The sequence below is a fragment of the Gasterosteus aculeatus genome, chromosome 12 (genome assembly GCF_964276395.1).
Source record: "Gasterosteus aculeatus chromosome 12, fGasAcu3.hap1.1, whole genome shotgun sequence".
Taxonomy (NCBI): domain Eukaryota; kingdom Metazoa; phylum Chordata; class Actinopteri; order Perciformes; family Gasterosteidae; genus Gasterosteus; species Gasterosteus aculeatus.
Window position 1 is genome coordinate 17,405,102 of NC_135700.1, and position 13,672 is coordinate 17,418,773.

A 13,672-nucleotide genomic window follows, 5' to 3' on the forward strand; every position below is an offset into this window, starting at 1 on the left:
GGGAGCCAGTGATATGGTAATGCTGATTACTACCGCATAGGGGCTGGGAGTGCTAAACAATACACATAAACCACTAGCTACCCTCTGCAGGAGGGATTGCTGTGAATATTCCTGCAGGTGCCCCCACCTCCACCATGGTGCATTGGAAGTATAGGGAAGCTGCACGTTGATCTCAGTACAGTATTCATCTGAGTGCAGCTTAGAGTGAAGCCCATGGGTGTGTGTTGTCGACCGTCAAAAGACGGTAAGCTTCTTAATCACCCTGAACAATGGGCTTGTACCTTCTTTAGGTGAATACAGATGAGCAAAGGGAGATGTTTTGGCCGGATGCATGCTGGATCTAATGCAATAGAGATGATACAACCTTCAGTGTCCTTCATACATGCATACAGCTCTGATACACCCACACACCGGTTTTGCAGAGTTAGAGATGGTTAGTTTCTATACTGCATATAGTGCTTCCAATTTAACAGATATTTTTATCTTGTTGTTGTATCTCGCCCCCCTGATGGCTCAGGTCTCCCATCCCAGGCCTTCCCAGTTTTTTACTATGGGTTAGGGGCCAAACTCAACTGCACGCCTATTTCCTATAGCTATGAAACTCATAAATGCCCCATAGTCTTTAGTAATCACTTGTTAACCTTCCAACATTTTGAATTTTATAATCAATGGATCAAATAAGGTGCTGATTTGCCTCTCAGACATTCTCACCCAGGTTCCAGCAGTGCATGTTGTAGATGATTTACTTTACTCTACAGGGTTCGTGAACTAGAAGGTCAACATGCAAACAGGTCCCAACACAGTCATTGATTCTGCTACATATACGACTCCCCGTTGCCACCACATAGAAAACCAGCGCATTCATCATGTGGTGCCGCGTAGGGAACCCAAGTGAATATGCAAATTAGAAATTGAATGAGCCTTTGATCAATACGATGCGTGGTGTGGAACCTCCGATGGAATGAGGAGTAATCTGTTTTTATGGCCGTGGCACATTCGATGACTTGACTGCAGTCTCAAACCCCCGATGATTAAAGTAGTGAACCGCGGGGCCGACATGACTGTCACGGAATCAGCTGTAAGCCTCGTCTGCGTCACTCGTCCCTGTGAGATTAAATTCTGTAGCTTTTCCAACTTAAACCTTCATGAATCACCTCCTACTCAGACCAGAGTCTAAATCTTGAGACACAATTTGATTATTGTATGAACTGATTAGATTGTAAGAATTGGATCGATGATGAATTGACCTCTGTTGCGTTTCCATTTCCTCAGCTCTCACTAGAACATGTTCTCTCAGGAGCCAACAGGCGTAAGGCTGTTAAATATTTCAACCTAAATTATGCAACAACCAATTGGAACATAATTCATTTATATTCTTAACCAATAAACACCCACCATTAGATTTAGCTTTAAGCTAGAATTACACAGAGAAATGAGTGAACTGCGTTCTTTTGGGAGGGTCCGTCCGCAGAGTACACAGTAGATAATTCATAAATGTGTTTTCATGTTGTCATGTCTGCATATTATACAGAGCTGCCAGTATGGCCGATTGTGTTGCAGTATGTGCACTCAGCCTCGCTCATTTTCTGTGGAACCTGTTCATGGCAGGGTGAATGACCGTGACTGTTAGGTGCTAACCGGAGATCAGTGTGTTGGCGCTCAGCGTGGGGGTGAGCAGATGGTAGAGTCAGTGAGAGGTTTCATATTTTAACACCTTTCACCAAGTTCAACCCCAGAGATTTCTGCGGCACACTTCCACACACACACACACACACACACACACACACATACACACACACACACACAGCTAAATGAACACATGACTGAGGGTGATTGCGCTTTAAAAAATGAACGTCGTAATCCTCATGACGTACTGCGAGTCGGATCCGTTTCCGACGCCGTCAGACAAACTATTATTGTTGTAACAAAGAGCTCAGCTGATAATCTACGTCTCCCATCATGTCTGTGAGCAATCCCGTTCCGATTGGTTACTGCACATTGGGCGAGGGTGGCGTTCCACACAGCAGCGGGGCACAGTGACCCGAGTTCTTCTACAATGATGATGAGTTGAAGGTTCACAGCCTGCAGCTGCCTTCTGGCAGCTCACCATGCCAAATTGTTCTCTTATTTTGAAAAATATCATCAGTACTCACATATTTTTGATAGCGTTTTGTAAAAAAAAAACTCTGACAGGGAAAAAAACTGACTTAGAATTCACTAAACTATAAGTATAACATTTATAATATGGTTTTGTGTGATTGATTAAGATTGACGCTGATTTCAGGTCAATATCTCATGAATTTGTTGGGTTTTTCAATTGTTTTTAGAGCTGATTCACTGGATATCTACCATAATGCTGACATTCTCACCCTTACTTGTAATCAAGTTGCATTTATCTTATGAATTGTATACTATCTAAAAAGCCTTATCGAGAAAATATTATGACATGCAATCCAGAACCAATGTGTTAAAACCTGTTACTAAACATACACCATCACCATACAACATCAACCATCCTTATTTGGATTTCTCTTTGTTATTTTTGAAAAATCCCAGAATAACAAAATGTTCTGGTTCACTTTTAACACGCTGACACTGTTCTTGTTTGATTCTCTGTAGAGCCGGAAGCAGGACATTCCCCGAGAGGAACAGGGTCCGTCTATAAAGAACCTGGACTTCTGGCCCAAGCTCATCACTCTCATGGTCTCGGTAATCGATGAGGATCGGACAGCTTACACCCCAGTCATTAACCAGTATGTGCTTCTTTATTGTACCATCACACCGTTTTAGCCAGCATTCGGATTAAATACGTCTTCAACGTGTACTTCATCATTTGCTCCGTCAGAAGTGAGGCATTATTATCACGCATGCATTGTTGGACACGACCACGATAAAACCAGAGACAGAGTTTTCAGCGCGTACTATAAAGTGTCATGCTGTCAAGCGGACAGACATGTGGTTGACTGGTAATGAGGGTGAAGAAAGTGTACGAATTTATTTTTGTACAGGAAAATGTTGTTAAAAAAAACAAGATAATAGAAAAGGGGTTGTGGGTCTTTAATAGCACTCATGTGAATGCCATATTTGCTTCACTGATTCTCTCCCTTATTTCTGTATTTATTTTGCTTAATTGGGACCAATTTATCCTTCATTATTTGTTACACATGATTCAAAGGGCAAGGGAGAAAACCTTTCCTAAACATCGTATCGTGTATTCATTTCATGACACTAACCCTTGTTACTCGCTAGTAGTCGAGACATGAATGAGCACAGCGTTGTGTAATAAGGCAGCGTGAGAAGCCAGCGGTGTTTGCACCGTTACATTGTGGATGGATTAAAAGGGGCGTTGCTCAATTAAATATCAGAGGATAGATTTGTGCGATGTGAGGGCTGGTTGTGGTGATGGTGTTGAGGGGACTTTTGTGTTTGCATCCTTCTGATGGTTTAGTTACTAATAACAATTTGAAAAGAAAAAAGTTAAGATGAAATAAGATGAAGCCTATTTTTCTCTTTTGGTCTCGCTCACACGTATCCCTTCACGCCTTCGCATGCCCCCCTTTTTTTCCTTTTCTCCATCCTCTTGCTGATTTACGATGCTTGTTAAGACTGTTGATGCCCTAAGCTCTTTCTCCTACAGTGTCTAATGATAGATTTGAAATATTCATGCCCATTTCCTCCACGTTCCCCTGGTCAACGTCCAGAGTGACAGCTACTCTGTTGCTGTTTCACAATAAACCCAGGAGTGGACCTGTTGCTTTTAAATGATGGGAGCTGTCGCCAGAGGGGAAAGTGTCCAAATGTTACTCTCTCTTTTTACTGGGCATCTTGCTTAGCTTTCTGAGTCTGATCTACACAATTTCTTTCATTATTGGAAACATAAAATAGGACGCTGCAGGTGTTTTTAAAACTGTAAACCATAAGAAGCTTTAGAGATTAAGTCCACGAATACTCATCACGCGGATTGTAAAACCATATAACATCATTCATTGCACCGCATCAAAGTAGATTGTAAACCATCTACAAGCACGCAGAGTGGCTGCGGATCTTATTTTTTTATTCACATGCCTTTCCCACAGTGAATTCACAGACTCGCATGATGAAACCAAAGAAAAACAGAGGTTGAGTTATAGAAATACAAGAGGGAGCATTTGTTATTGGGATTCATGTTTATTATTGTTATTTTTTTCCCAGTTGTATAAATTTGCCTTCTCATCTCAGCGTTTGTTCCTTTGCTCCGTAAAAGGCTGTGTGGTTTTTGGGGAAGGAATAGGAAAGTGTGCGTGCACATGTCAGCGTGTGTTTGTAAGCGTGCGGACCCACTCGGCCATCGGGGTCCGGATTATTACTGTTTCAATGGAAATCAGCAGGCAAATACGTTTTGTTGTCAGATAGGTCAATTTATTTGGAAATGTTTTGCCATTCTCGGGCCTGGGCTCCCTTCCCTGCTAATGTCCTCCTGTAGCTGCCCAAACTATCAACACCTCCAGCTTTGACTGAAAATCTATAGGCATTCAAAACAGCAGATTAGCCTCTCATCAAAATCCCACCAGGTTTGAAAACAACCCAGGATTATTAGATCAAGAGACACACCTACACACCTGCATGCATCTGTTAAGTCATTTGTTAGAGATTCGGGCCGAGCCTTCAGGCCACCCAGTCGAGCGCGCCATTGTATCGGAAATGAGTCTGATTGGAATCCGTTTCAATTCCGTCAGGTTTCCGCAGGAGCTGAACGCAGGCAAGATCAGCGCTGAGATCATGTGGAGCCTCTTTGCCCTGGATATGAAGTATGCAATGGAAGGTGAGTCGTGCTGCTGATCAAACCGTCTCCTGCTCGAGGAGGCACGCTGGTATTAGTACGGCGGTGAATGAGGTGCATGCATTGTGTGTTGGTTTAGTGTAACAGGTTGCACTTGATTGTGAAACAATGTGCAAACATCCAGAGAAGTCACTGCCGAATGAGTTGCTACGTGTTGTTGCTGTTTCCTAATTGACAGTTAATTGTAATGTTCCCTCTTTCTTTCTGTGTAACAACTGGGGAATAAGTGTTAATTGTTATTATGCTGCACCTCGTTGGATGTGATTGCTGCTTATTGGCTGGTGTCACGGTGTTGTTTATCAGCCGGGTCTGGCTATGGTCAGCTCCGCTGTCCGTCCAGATCACACTCCCCCGATTCACTCTATTGATCACTACAGAGATCCGGAACTTTTAATCAAGATAAACAATTGATTAGTGCTATGATCGAAAACAAAGGAGATACTCAGGTTGGTGTGCTACTGTCTGTTTAGGTGTGTGTGTGTGTGTGTGTGCGTGTGTGTGTGTGTGTGCTATGGACTGTGTGGTCAAATCTTCCTCTGAAGCAACACACAAAGGACAAACTACAGAGTTTACTTTTTAATTATTTATGTATATATTAACATTTTAAGATTAAAATGATTATCATTTTGGTTTTGAATTAATTAATTAATATTGAAATGATATTAAATCATACCTGGAAAGATTGTACAGAAGAAGAATGGTTCAGGGTAAAGACATAAAAAGTTAATTTTGCACCACATGAGGCAAGTGATTTACAATCTGTAACCCAGCGTGATCCAAAATCATCCCTTTCTTTCAATATCGCTGATTACTCAAGTGTATAAAGCCGTCATTCTTTCACACGGTTCACAATTTTCACAGCAAATGTGCTGCAAAACGTATTTCGGATTCATCTCATCCTTAATAGTTCAGTATTTTGTCAACATACGTTTTTATTTTCCAAAGATAAGCAGAGACTCACAGTGGTCAAGCAATAAACGTCAGATCTTCTCTGCTGGCAAGAAGACGGATGTGCTCGTGGGTTATGGCTTCCGTTCCATCCTGCTCTATTTCAAACTCAGCTTGAGCTTTATTACCGAAAAATCATGCAATATGACATTACCGTTGACACTACTAAGCGGCACACGGCAAAGTCCTCTCGCATTCGTGCTCGATTCGAACCATATTCAGACTTCCTCTGAAGAGAATTTATTTTTCGTAATGTGTTGCTCTTATAAGCTTTGGCCCCACTTTGATATTAATGTTTATGCAGGTGTTTTTTCATACATAGTTTCCTTGAATCCAAGTTGAACCTGAGAACCACCCGGTTGTTGAACTATAAATCGATGAGGCCAGGGTATTTGCAACTTTAATGATGACAGATGGGGTAAGATGGGTTTTGGATCCGATTGAGGTCAAGGATCGAAAATGCTTCTGAGATTGTGTGTGAGAGAAAGGCAGCGATGCACCAAAAGAGCTTATTGGTGATTTATCCTCATCTCCACAGCACATACCTGCGGCTTTCTAAGTACTAAGCCATCTTGGGTTGCTATGGTAACCAGGTGGCACTCCAATCTGCTGTGCCTTGATATACCCACACAAAAGGACTAAAGAGATTCTACACATATGATTTAAAATGTGTTGTTGTAAGAAATATTAACTTAGAATAGCTACAGAATGTATCTAAAAGGGCCTGTGCATCAGCGTCTTTTATTTAAAGATACAACATCATAGGTCTGTGGCACTCTAGTGGGATTTGGATAATTGGAGATTCACCACTGATTCTAGCACTTTACACACCTCCACATGTATCCACTATATCCTTGTAAAGTGTAATTTGATACATTGGTCAGCAGTCAAGACTACCAGTAGCCTCTATTTCATGTTAATGGAAATATTACATTTGCTCAGACTTAAATGACAAAAAGAGATGAGAAACCATTTATCTTTAAAAGGCATTGTGAATATGACCTACCCATCAACCTTGTTTTATCATGTGGCAATGCAATAATCTGAAACTATGTCCCTTTACTGGAAGGGTGGGGAGCTCTCTGAGTTTCGTGTTGTAGCAGAAAGTATCCTACTTGTAGTAATAAGTGGGGAGGATTTCTTTTTTTTTTTTTAATTCATGATAAAATAATAATAATAATAAATTGTTGGTTCCTAAGTGGTTGTAACAAACAAAGCCAGCACGTGTGTGAGTCTTGTGCATCGCTTACATAACCATGGCAACGCATGATTATTAGTCCATTTGAGTCCGACTCCGTTGTACCACACTGACTAGCTAATGGCTGCGCGTAGAGTATTTATCCCTGGTGTCGTCACGCAAGTGTGTCGCCCCCCCTCTATGTGTCCTTTCCCGCGTAAACACCAGAAGCTCTGTAAGTCCACTGAAAAGTGAACAGTGGATTTTTAACCTTAACAGAATTTTTTTTTTTTTCAAATGACTACAAGACCTCTGGACCTCTGAACAGCCCATTTTCATGATTTTGCCATTACTCTTTAAATAACCAGTATTTATACTTTCATGAAGGATAATTTACACAGTTTAGCAGATCAATAAAGAGATAGAGATTCACACACAAAGGCAAGTGTTACTGTCTGTGTGTATGTGTGCATATCTGAGTCATGGCAGCTGGACATGTGACCACCTAGGGTGTTACTGACTGCTGTCACAGCAGGTTTTGGGTGTGTGTTTGTACGCGTGTGTGTGTGTGTTTTCCTGAGGGCGTCCGTGTTACCAAAAGGAGAAAAAGAAAATCGTGGATGCACTAAGTCACGTGAGCCCGCCTTCTCGCTCCTTGAGTCCAAATCATCTTCCCTTGCAGTGTCTCCTATTGCATCATCTTGTCACTACATCACTAACCGCCCTGAGCGACACGTGCCAGAGGGGTGGGGGGGGGACACGACTGCCATGTTCTTTAAGGAAGCACTTGTATGAATTATTGCTCATTTCTTGTTGGTCCTGCTGGCTGGTGGCGTCCTAGGTTTATTTCGGTGGCGAGAGGTTAATAGTTAAACGACAGCTCAGAAACCGCGTAACGGCGTAATGTTTTACTCAACGGGTTATAAAAAACCAAAAGGGATGTCGCCGGTGGCAAATTTAAAAAGAGAGCACACTTTCAAACGCTCAATCTGTCTACGTAATATCACAAATATGTGAGTTATATAGTCTGGGTTGCAGAATATGATGATATACCTACAGTATATGATACATTGACAACAAAATCTGACTATACAGTCCACTAAACATTACAGAGGGCCTCATAATATATTGCTGCTGTGTGATGATTATGGCTACATATCAGCGGTTTTCAGGGGTCCTATTACGTATGGAGAAAAAACCTTTAATCTTCAAATTGTGCCTCATCACTAGATGGTCTTTTTTTCTGTTTGCGACAATAGAAAAGTATGCATTACATGATTTTTGTAGTTGTTTTGTTTTTACTGTAGATCAGTCGCACATTAGGTCACATCAACTTTCAAAAAGACCCATGCTGCTGCACTTGGTTGCAACAGTGTGCAGCTGAATGATTCTGTATCAGGAATTGATAACATTGACACGCAGAGTAATATAATTTATGCAAATCTTATCCAAATGAAGTCTCTGGTTTTTTAGTTTTAAAGGAAAAGTAGATAATTCTTTAAACTATCTGGATCAGAGACGCATGTATCCGTCTCGTGCATGTGTGTCTGTGTTAAAGCTGTAGAGACCAAAGATGTGGCTGCGAAAAAGAAAATTCTCTTTTATTCTGTCGGAAATCAGGAAAACCAGACAAGATTTATTTACAATGGCTCACTGCTTTCAACACGGATAAGTCCCAAAACAAGTATTTGGTTAAACAGTCGTAAATATCAATTGTCTGTGGAAAAGCAGCAGTTGATTGCTTAGGTCATCTTTGTTTTATATCGGTTGTGTAAAAAAGTTACCACTTCTTTCCTTCTGGGATTTTTCTTCAATAAATATCAGTGCCTTTGTTTTTAGTTAATGTGTGTATATATGTGTGTATATGTATGTGTGTGTATAGATATATATATTGGCTCTTTATGCAGTGAATGAAAATATAGTGTGCAGGTAGACTGAGCCTTTCACAGACAGAAGTGCAGTGTGACCTGCCTACATAAGAAGGCACATATAAGTAAGTGGTGATGCAGCTGACACAGACCACCTAAAGGAGGCGGGGCCAAAACGCTGTGCTTTGTTGGTCCGTGTTTCTCTGCTGTGTCCCCGTGTTCGGTTGGACACGTAAGTAAGAACGAATGAATTGATGTGACAAACAGAGGAATCTTTATTTATGTGTGTGTGTGTGTGTGTGTGTGTGTGTGTGTGTGTGTGTGTGTGCGTATGCACTACTGCATGTGCATTACTTAATAAAATCACTAATGCATCGTCTGCTTCCTGCTCGGAGGGCTTTGGTGCCAGAGCTGGTGCACAAGTGGATACTGCTAATTTTAGCATCTCTCTGTGAATCTCTGACTGCATGAGAGGGAGAGAGGAGAGACATCGCAAGACGTAGCAGGGAAGACAAAAAGAGAGAGGATAAAATAAGAAAGCGAGAAAAGGAGGGTGGGAGAGAGTGAATGAACAGGGCTGCAGCTGAAATCAATCATCTGTTCTATTCTTTACTACCTACACGAGAAGCACCCAAAGGGGAACGCTTCAAAAGCCCTGGGATGCAAGGAGATAGTGGATATCTGTTTGTTCAGAAATGTCAGCCAAAATCCTACACCCAACATCATGCATTAGAGATACACTTTACGGTTTCCTACAGATTGTACTTGCAGGAGTTGCTGGGACAGTGGAGAAATGATCACAGTTATACTTAATATAATGTAGAACAAGTAATAATACCTCTAGACTTCTGTGAAGAGATTCTACAGTACGTAATGCACATCCACTGTATAGTTGTTTAATGACTGTGGTCCCTGGAGCAAGTCATTAAAGATCCAACGCTCCAGCAGCCCATTTACTCATCTGCAGCCTGTTGGAACAGTTTTACTCAGAACATTTTAATTGAATTGCTTCTGCAAGGGTAGTTTTTTGGGGGTTTTCCTACAGAAAAAAGATACATACGTAGTTATTGTGCTCGACAACAATTTCTAATTCATCTTTCCAGCATTACATAACACTGCACATTCTATTTTGATCTTTCTGTGCATTGTTTTTTTATTTTGAATACGTTTAGCTTAACTTCCCAAATGTTACATTTTGGTGTGGACCTTTGTAATAAAACATAACTGTGCTGTGGTGATTCATCCGACTGAAATGGACTCATGTATTATTAAGTCATACGTCCTATTGCATTCCCTGATTGAGCCACATCAACAGGAGTTAGTGTCTCTGCGCGTTCTGGTGTTATAGCAGAGCTGTGTGTGTCCGCCCCTGTAATACATCTTACACAGTCCATTGACAGAACTGGGTCAGAAATCAAGATGAGGGAATTATGTCAACAGGAGATCCAGCTGCCACTGAGGCCAGTGTGCCCTCCGACCTTTTAGACCTTTGAATGATCCTGTCCAAACACATGCACCTAATAGACATTCACTAAATAGTCATTTGAGTATGAAAAGGCTGTGGAGATCCTCTGCAGTTCATCATAATATCCTCGACTTTTAAATCAATGAGGCGAAGAGTGGTTGAGTCCCCTCTGAGTTTGTCCGTCCCTGTGGGCCGAGTCAGACAAGATGACATCCTCACAAGGGACCTTGAGCCGACTCCTCCCTCAGGACCGCCCACACTGCTTACCACCAGCTGGGCACAAAGGCACACACACACACACACACACACACACACACACACATGCTGTATGCATGCACAGATGTGCTTCATGCATAATCTGATCCGATAAGCAGCATTTGATTGCATGCTATATAATGTATGCCTAAGAAACAATGGGAGCGCATTGAAGCACACGTCAGACTTTAGTTCATATACATCTGTGTAACTATATTAGCAAAAGCGCAGGTTTAATAAAAAATAAATGGGATGGGTATGGAGATGAATCATTATCTTCACATTATCTATTAATTAGCTGTTCTGAGAACAATGGCCCTTAATGGAAACAAATGTTATCTCTCAATGATGAACCATACAGTATTTTTCTGGAAGAGGTGGAGTGGTAAGGTGCAAATGTATGGCGCCACAAGCCATTCGCATAATTACACACACAGGAAACCACCATTATGATGCAGTTTCCTTTCTGCAATTACAGTAAAAAATGCTGCTGTGTCACATCACGAAGCTATTCACAATTCAACAATCAAATCTTTTGGAAAGATGGCGATGAGGCACGCAGCTGTTGCAGCCAGTAAGCTGATATCTTTGGCTGAAAATATGGAGCGATTGTAAGGGATCATAAGGTCATTACTGCTAGAATTACATTAAACTTGCATTATTGATCGTGATGAATCCATGTAACACCACAAGGAGGCTGGATTTATATGAACTCTTAACACACAAAAAAACACTTTTAAAAAAGCAATCAGATGAAGTTAGTTTGTTGCTGTATTTTTTAAACACTGCCCCCTGCTGCATTATCTCCCCTATTCAAACAATTACATTGACGCTAGTTGAAAACAAAATAGGCCATTGTTACTGTAACATACACAAAGACACGGCTCCAACTCATTTCATGCTGTTTTTCTTGCTGTTACAGAAACGGAATCTTTCCTCCATATATAGTATGTTTATTCCACTTATCTGTAAACAAGTCTTAACTCTGAGGCAAGTCAGCCAGTGCTATATAGTTTTTGGAAACATAGACAAATTGTAAGATGGGTTAGTCAAACTTGTACTACATTGATAATGTACAGGTATGTACTACTGTCAGTAGGTGTTTGAGAAGATGCAGCGTAGACAGAACAACTCCACATACACAGTTCGTTACCACCACCACAACTAAACGACCTCCACTCTACTGTCTCCCCACTGACCTCCATATGTGGCACAGCCGGAGTTGACGGCTCAGCTCAGGTATTACACAACCGCTGCGGCAATAATACCTGCAGACCGTCTGAAACAATCTCGACTCAATATTCACAGTGTTTAAGCCACCTGCGCCTCCGGTGACACAGACTGACCAGGTGAATCCGGGTGAAACCATGAATCCCGTGGCAATTTCAGCCATCAGAACCACTTTGGCGGTGAAGGTTAAAGTTTTGATGAAAGAAGTGAACTTTGACATTTCCACTTGTTTGGCTCCCCAAAAAAATATGAATGACTCTGAGGTGCCGATGTGATTTGTGGCTTTTCATATCAGCCATTGGCAAGACGTTGCAAAACGTTAGACAGTCCCCTGTGTGGCTCCTGGGATTTTTGGAATATAATGTGCAGGTTGAGCAAACTCCACATGGGACACGCAGTGGCTACGTGGATATTAATTTTATAGCAATGCATGGGATATTTAAATACGTTAGTCCGTGATGCATTTCTATAAGACTGTAATTTTCAGCCAATCAATACTCTGCTTCTGACACTCTGTTATCTGTGTGTAATTCCTACAATCTACATTTACTAATACTATGCCTTTAACAAATTGTCTTCCACAAATTCTACCAAAGAAATACTAGACCAAAACCATGCATATATGTGTGCAGACACATTCACACAGATACATGCTCTGTATGAAAACCTGCCATGTTGTTATAATGCATTGTTTTGTAAAGGACCATCTTACCTCGGTGTTAAAGCGGTTTTGTGAAAAGCAGTAACTTGAATGGAGTATTCCAAATGTTATCCATTCCAAGAGTGAAATGTTGCATTGTGCATTTGAATAAATTATCCACAGGTATATATGTTAATTACACATATGTAAATATTTCCCTCCAAGCTTAGTGAGGTGTGTAGGCTGGTAAGCTCTTCACTATTCATGAGAGTAAGCACAAAGGTTCCTATCAGGCTTAAGACACAACAGCCAGGTTGCAATGCATGGATTTAAAGTCTTTGATGTGGAAATGTATGAATCTCGTTCAGAAATGTCCACTCTGAGATGAATTAAATGACTCAGCAGCCTTTTCTGCTGCAAATCCAGTCTGATCCATTTTAGCTTTAGTTGTTCTGGACTCATACAAGGATTTTTTTCCTTTGGAGGGAGTTGCACTTGTTAACCATATTACAGACGGACTATTTATTATGCTTTATGGTCAATCCACAGCATGACACTTCATATGCTAATCTATGCTTCTCATGTTTTAATCAAAATTACAGAGCACGACAAGCACCGCCTATGCAAAAGTACCGAATACATGAATCTCCACTTCAAAGTCAAATGGTTCCATAATGAGTATGTTCGTGACCTGCCGGCCTTCAAGAATGTTCCGCCCGAGTATTCTCTGTAAGTATCCTCTCTTTTCACCCACATGCAGCGGGCTAAATCGCCTATGAACTAAAGCCACTTGTGGCGGGCGAGTCACACACTTGTGTGTAACGGCTCAAAGTGTCGTTGATTGATAGTGGATTGATAGCCAAGCAAAACACGGAAAAAAAACACTAAATAATACAGCCGCACACTCTTTTCACAGAGAGGAGAAACACGTGGCGATGCTCAGATGAATGACAAATGTGTTGGTCTTATCTTCTCAACATGACTGAGCTCGGGGGAATCGGCAAACTGCCAACTTAACCCGCAGTTCGGGACTGAATCTTTAAAATGGTCACACTTTCTCTGCTTATACTAAACAGTTTATTACCTACATACCTGTTTCCCACTGTGCGTGCATACTCATGTGCAAAAAGCAGGATGTAAACATGTGTAATGAACACATGAACACAATCTAATGATCCCCTCTCCAGTCACTCAAACACCATATCTTGCAGGATGGACTCTTCCAGCAGCCTGATCTCCAAAACCTGTTCGTAAAAATGTATACAAAAAT

At 41.3% G+C, this 13,672-nt stretch overlaps 1 protein-coding gene across 5 annotated transcripts in view; it reads left to right on the top strand.

The window, feature by feature from the left end:
- Nucleotides 1–13,672, top strand: part of unc13c (unc-13 homolog C (C. elegans)) — a 79,420-nt gene that overhangs the window by 46,038 nt on the left and 19,710 nt on the right. For all 5 annotated transcript variants that reach the window (XM_078085253.1, XM_078085254.1, XM_078085252.1 and 2 more), the window contains 3 exons: nucleotides 2,620–2,753; nucleotides 4,716–4,801; nucleotides 13,005–13,131. In XM_078085253.1, the coding sequence (XP_077941379.1) occupies nucleotides 2,620–2,753; nucleotides 4,716–4,801; nucleotides 13,005–13,131 (347 nt within the window). The remainder of the gene's footprint in view (nucleotides 1–2,619; nucleotides 2,754–4,715; nucleotides 4,802–13,004; nucleotides 13,132–13,672) is intronic.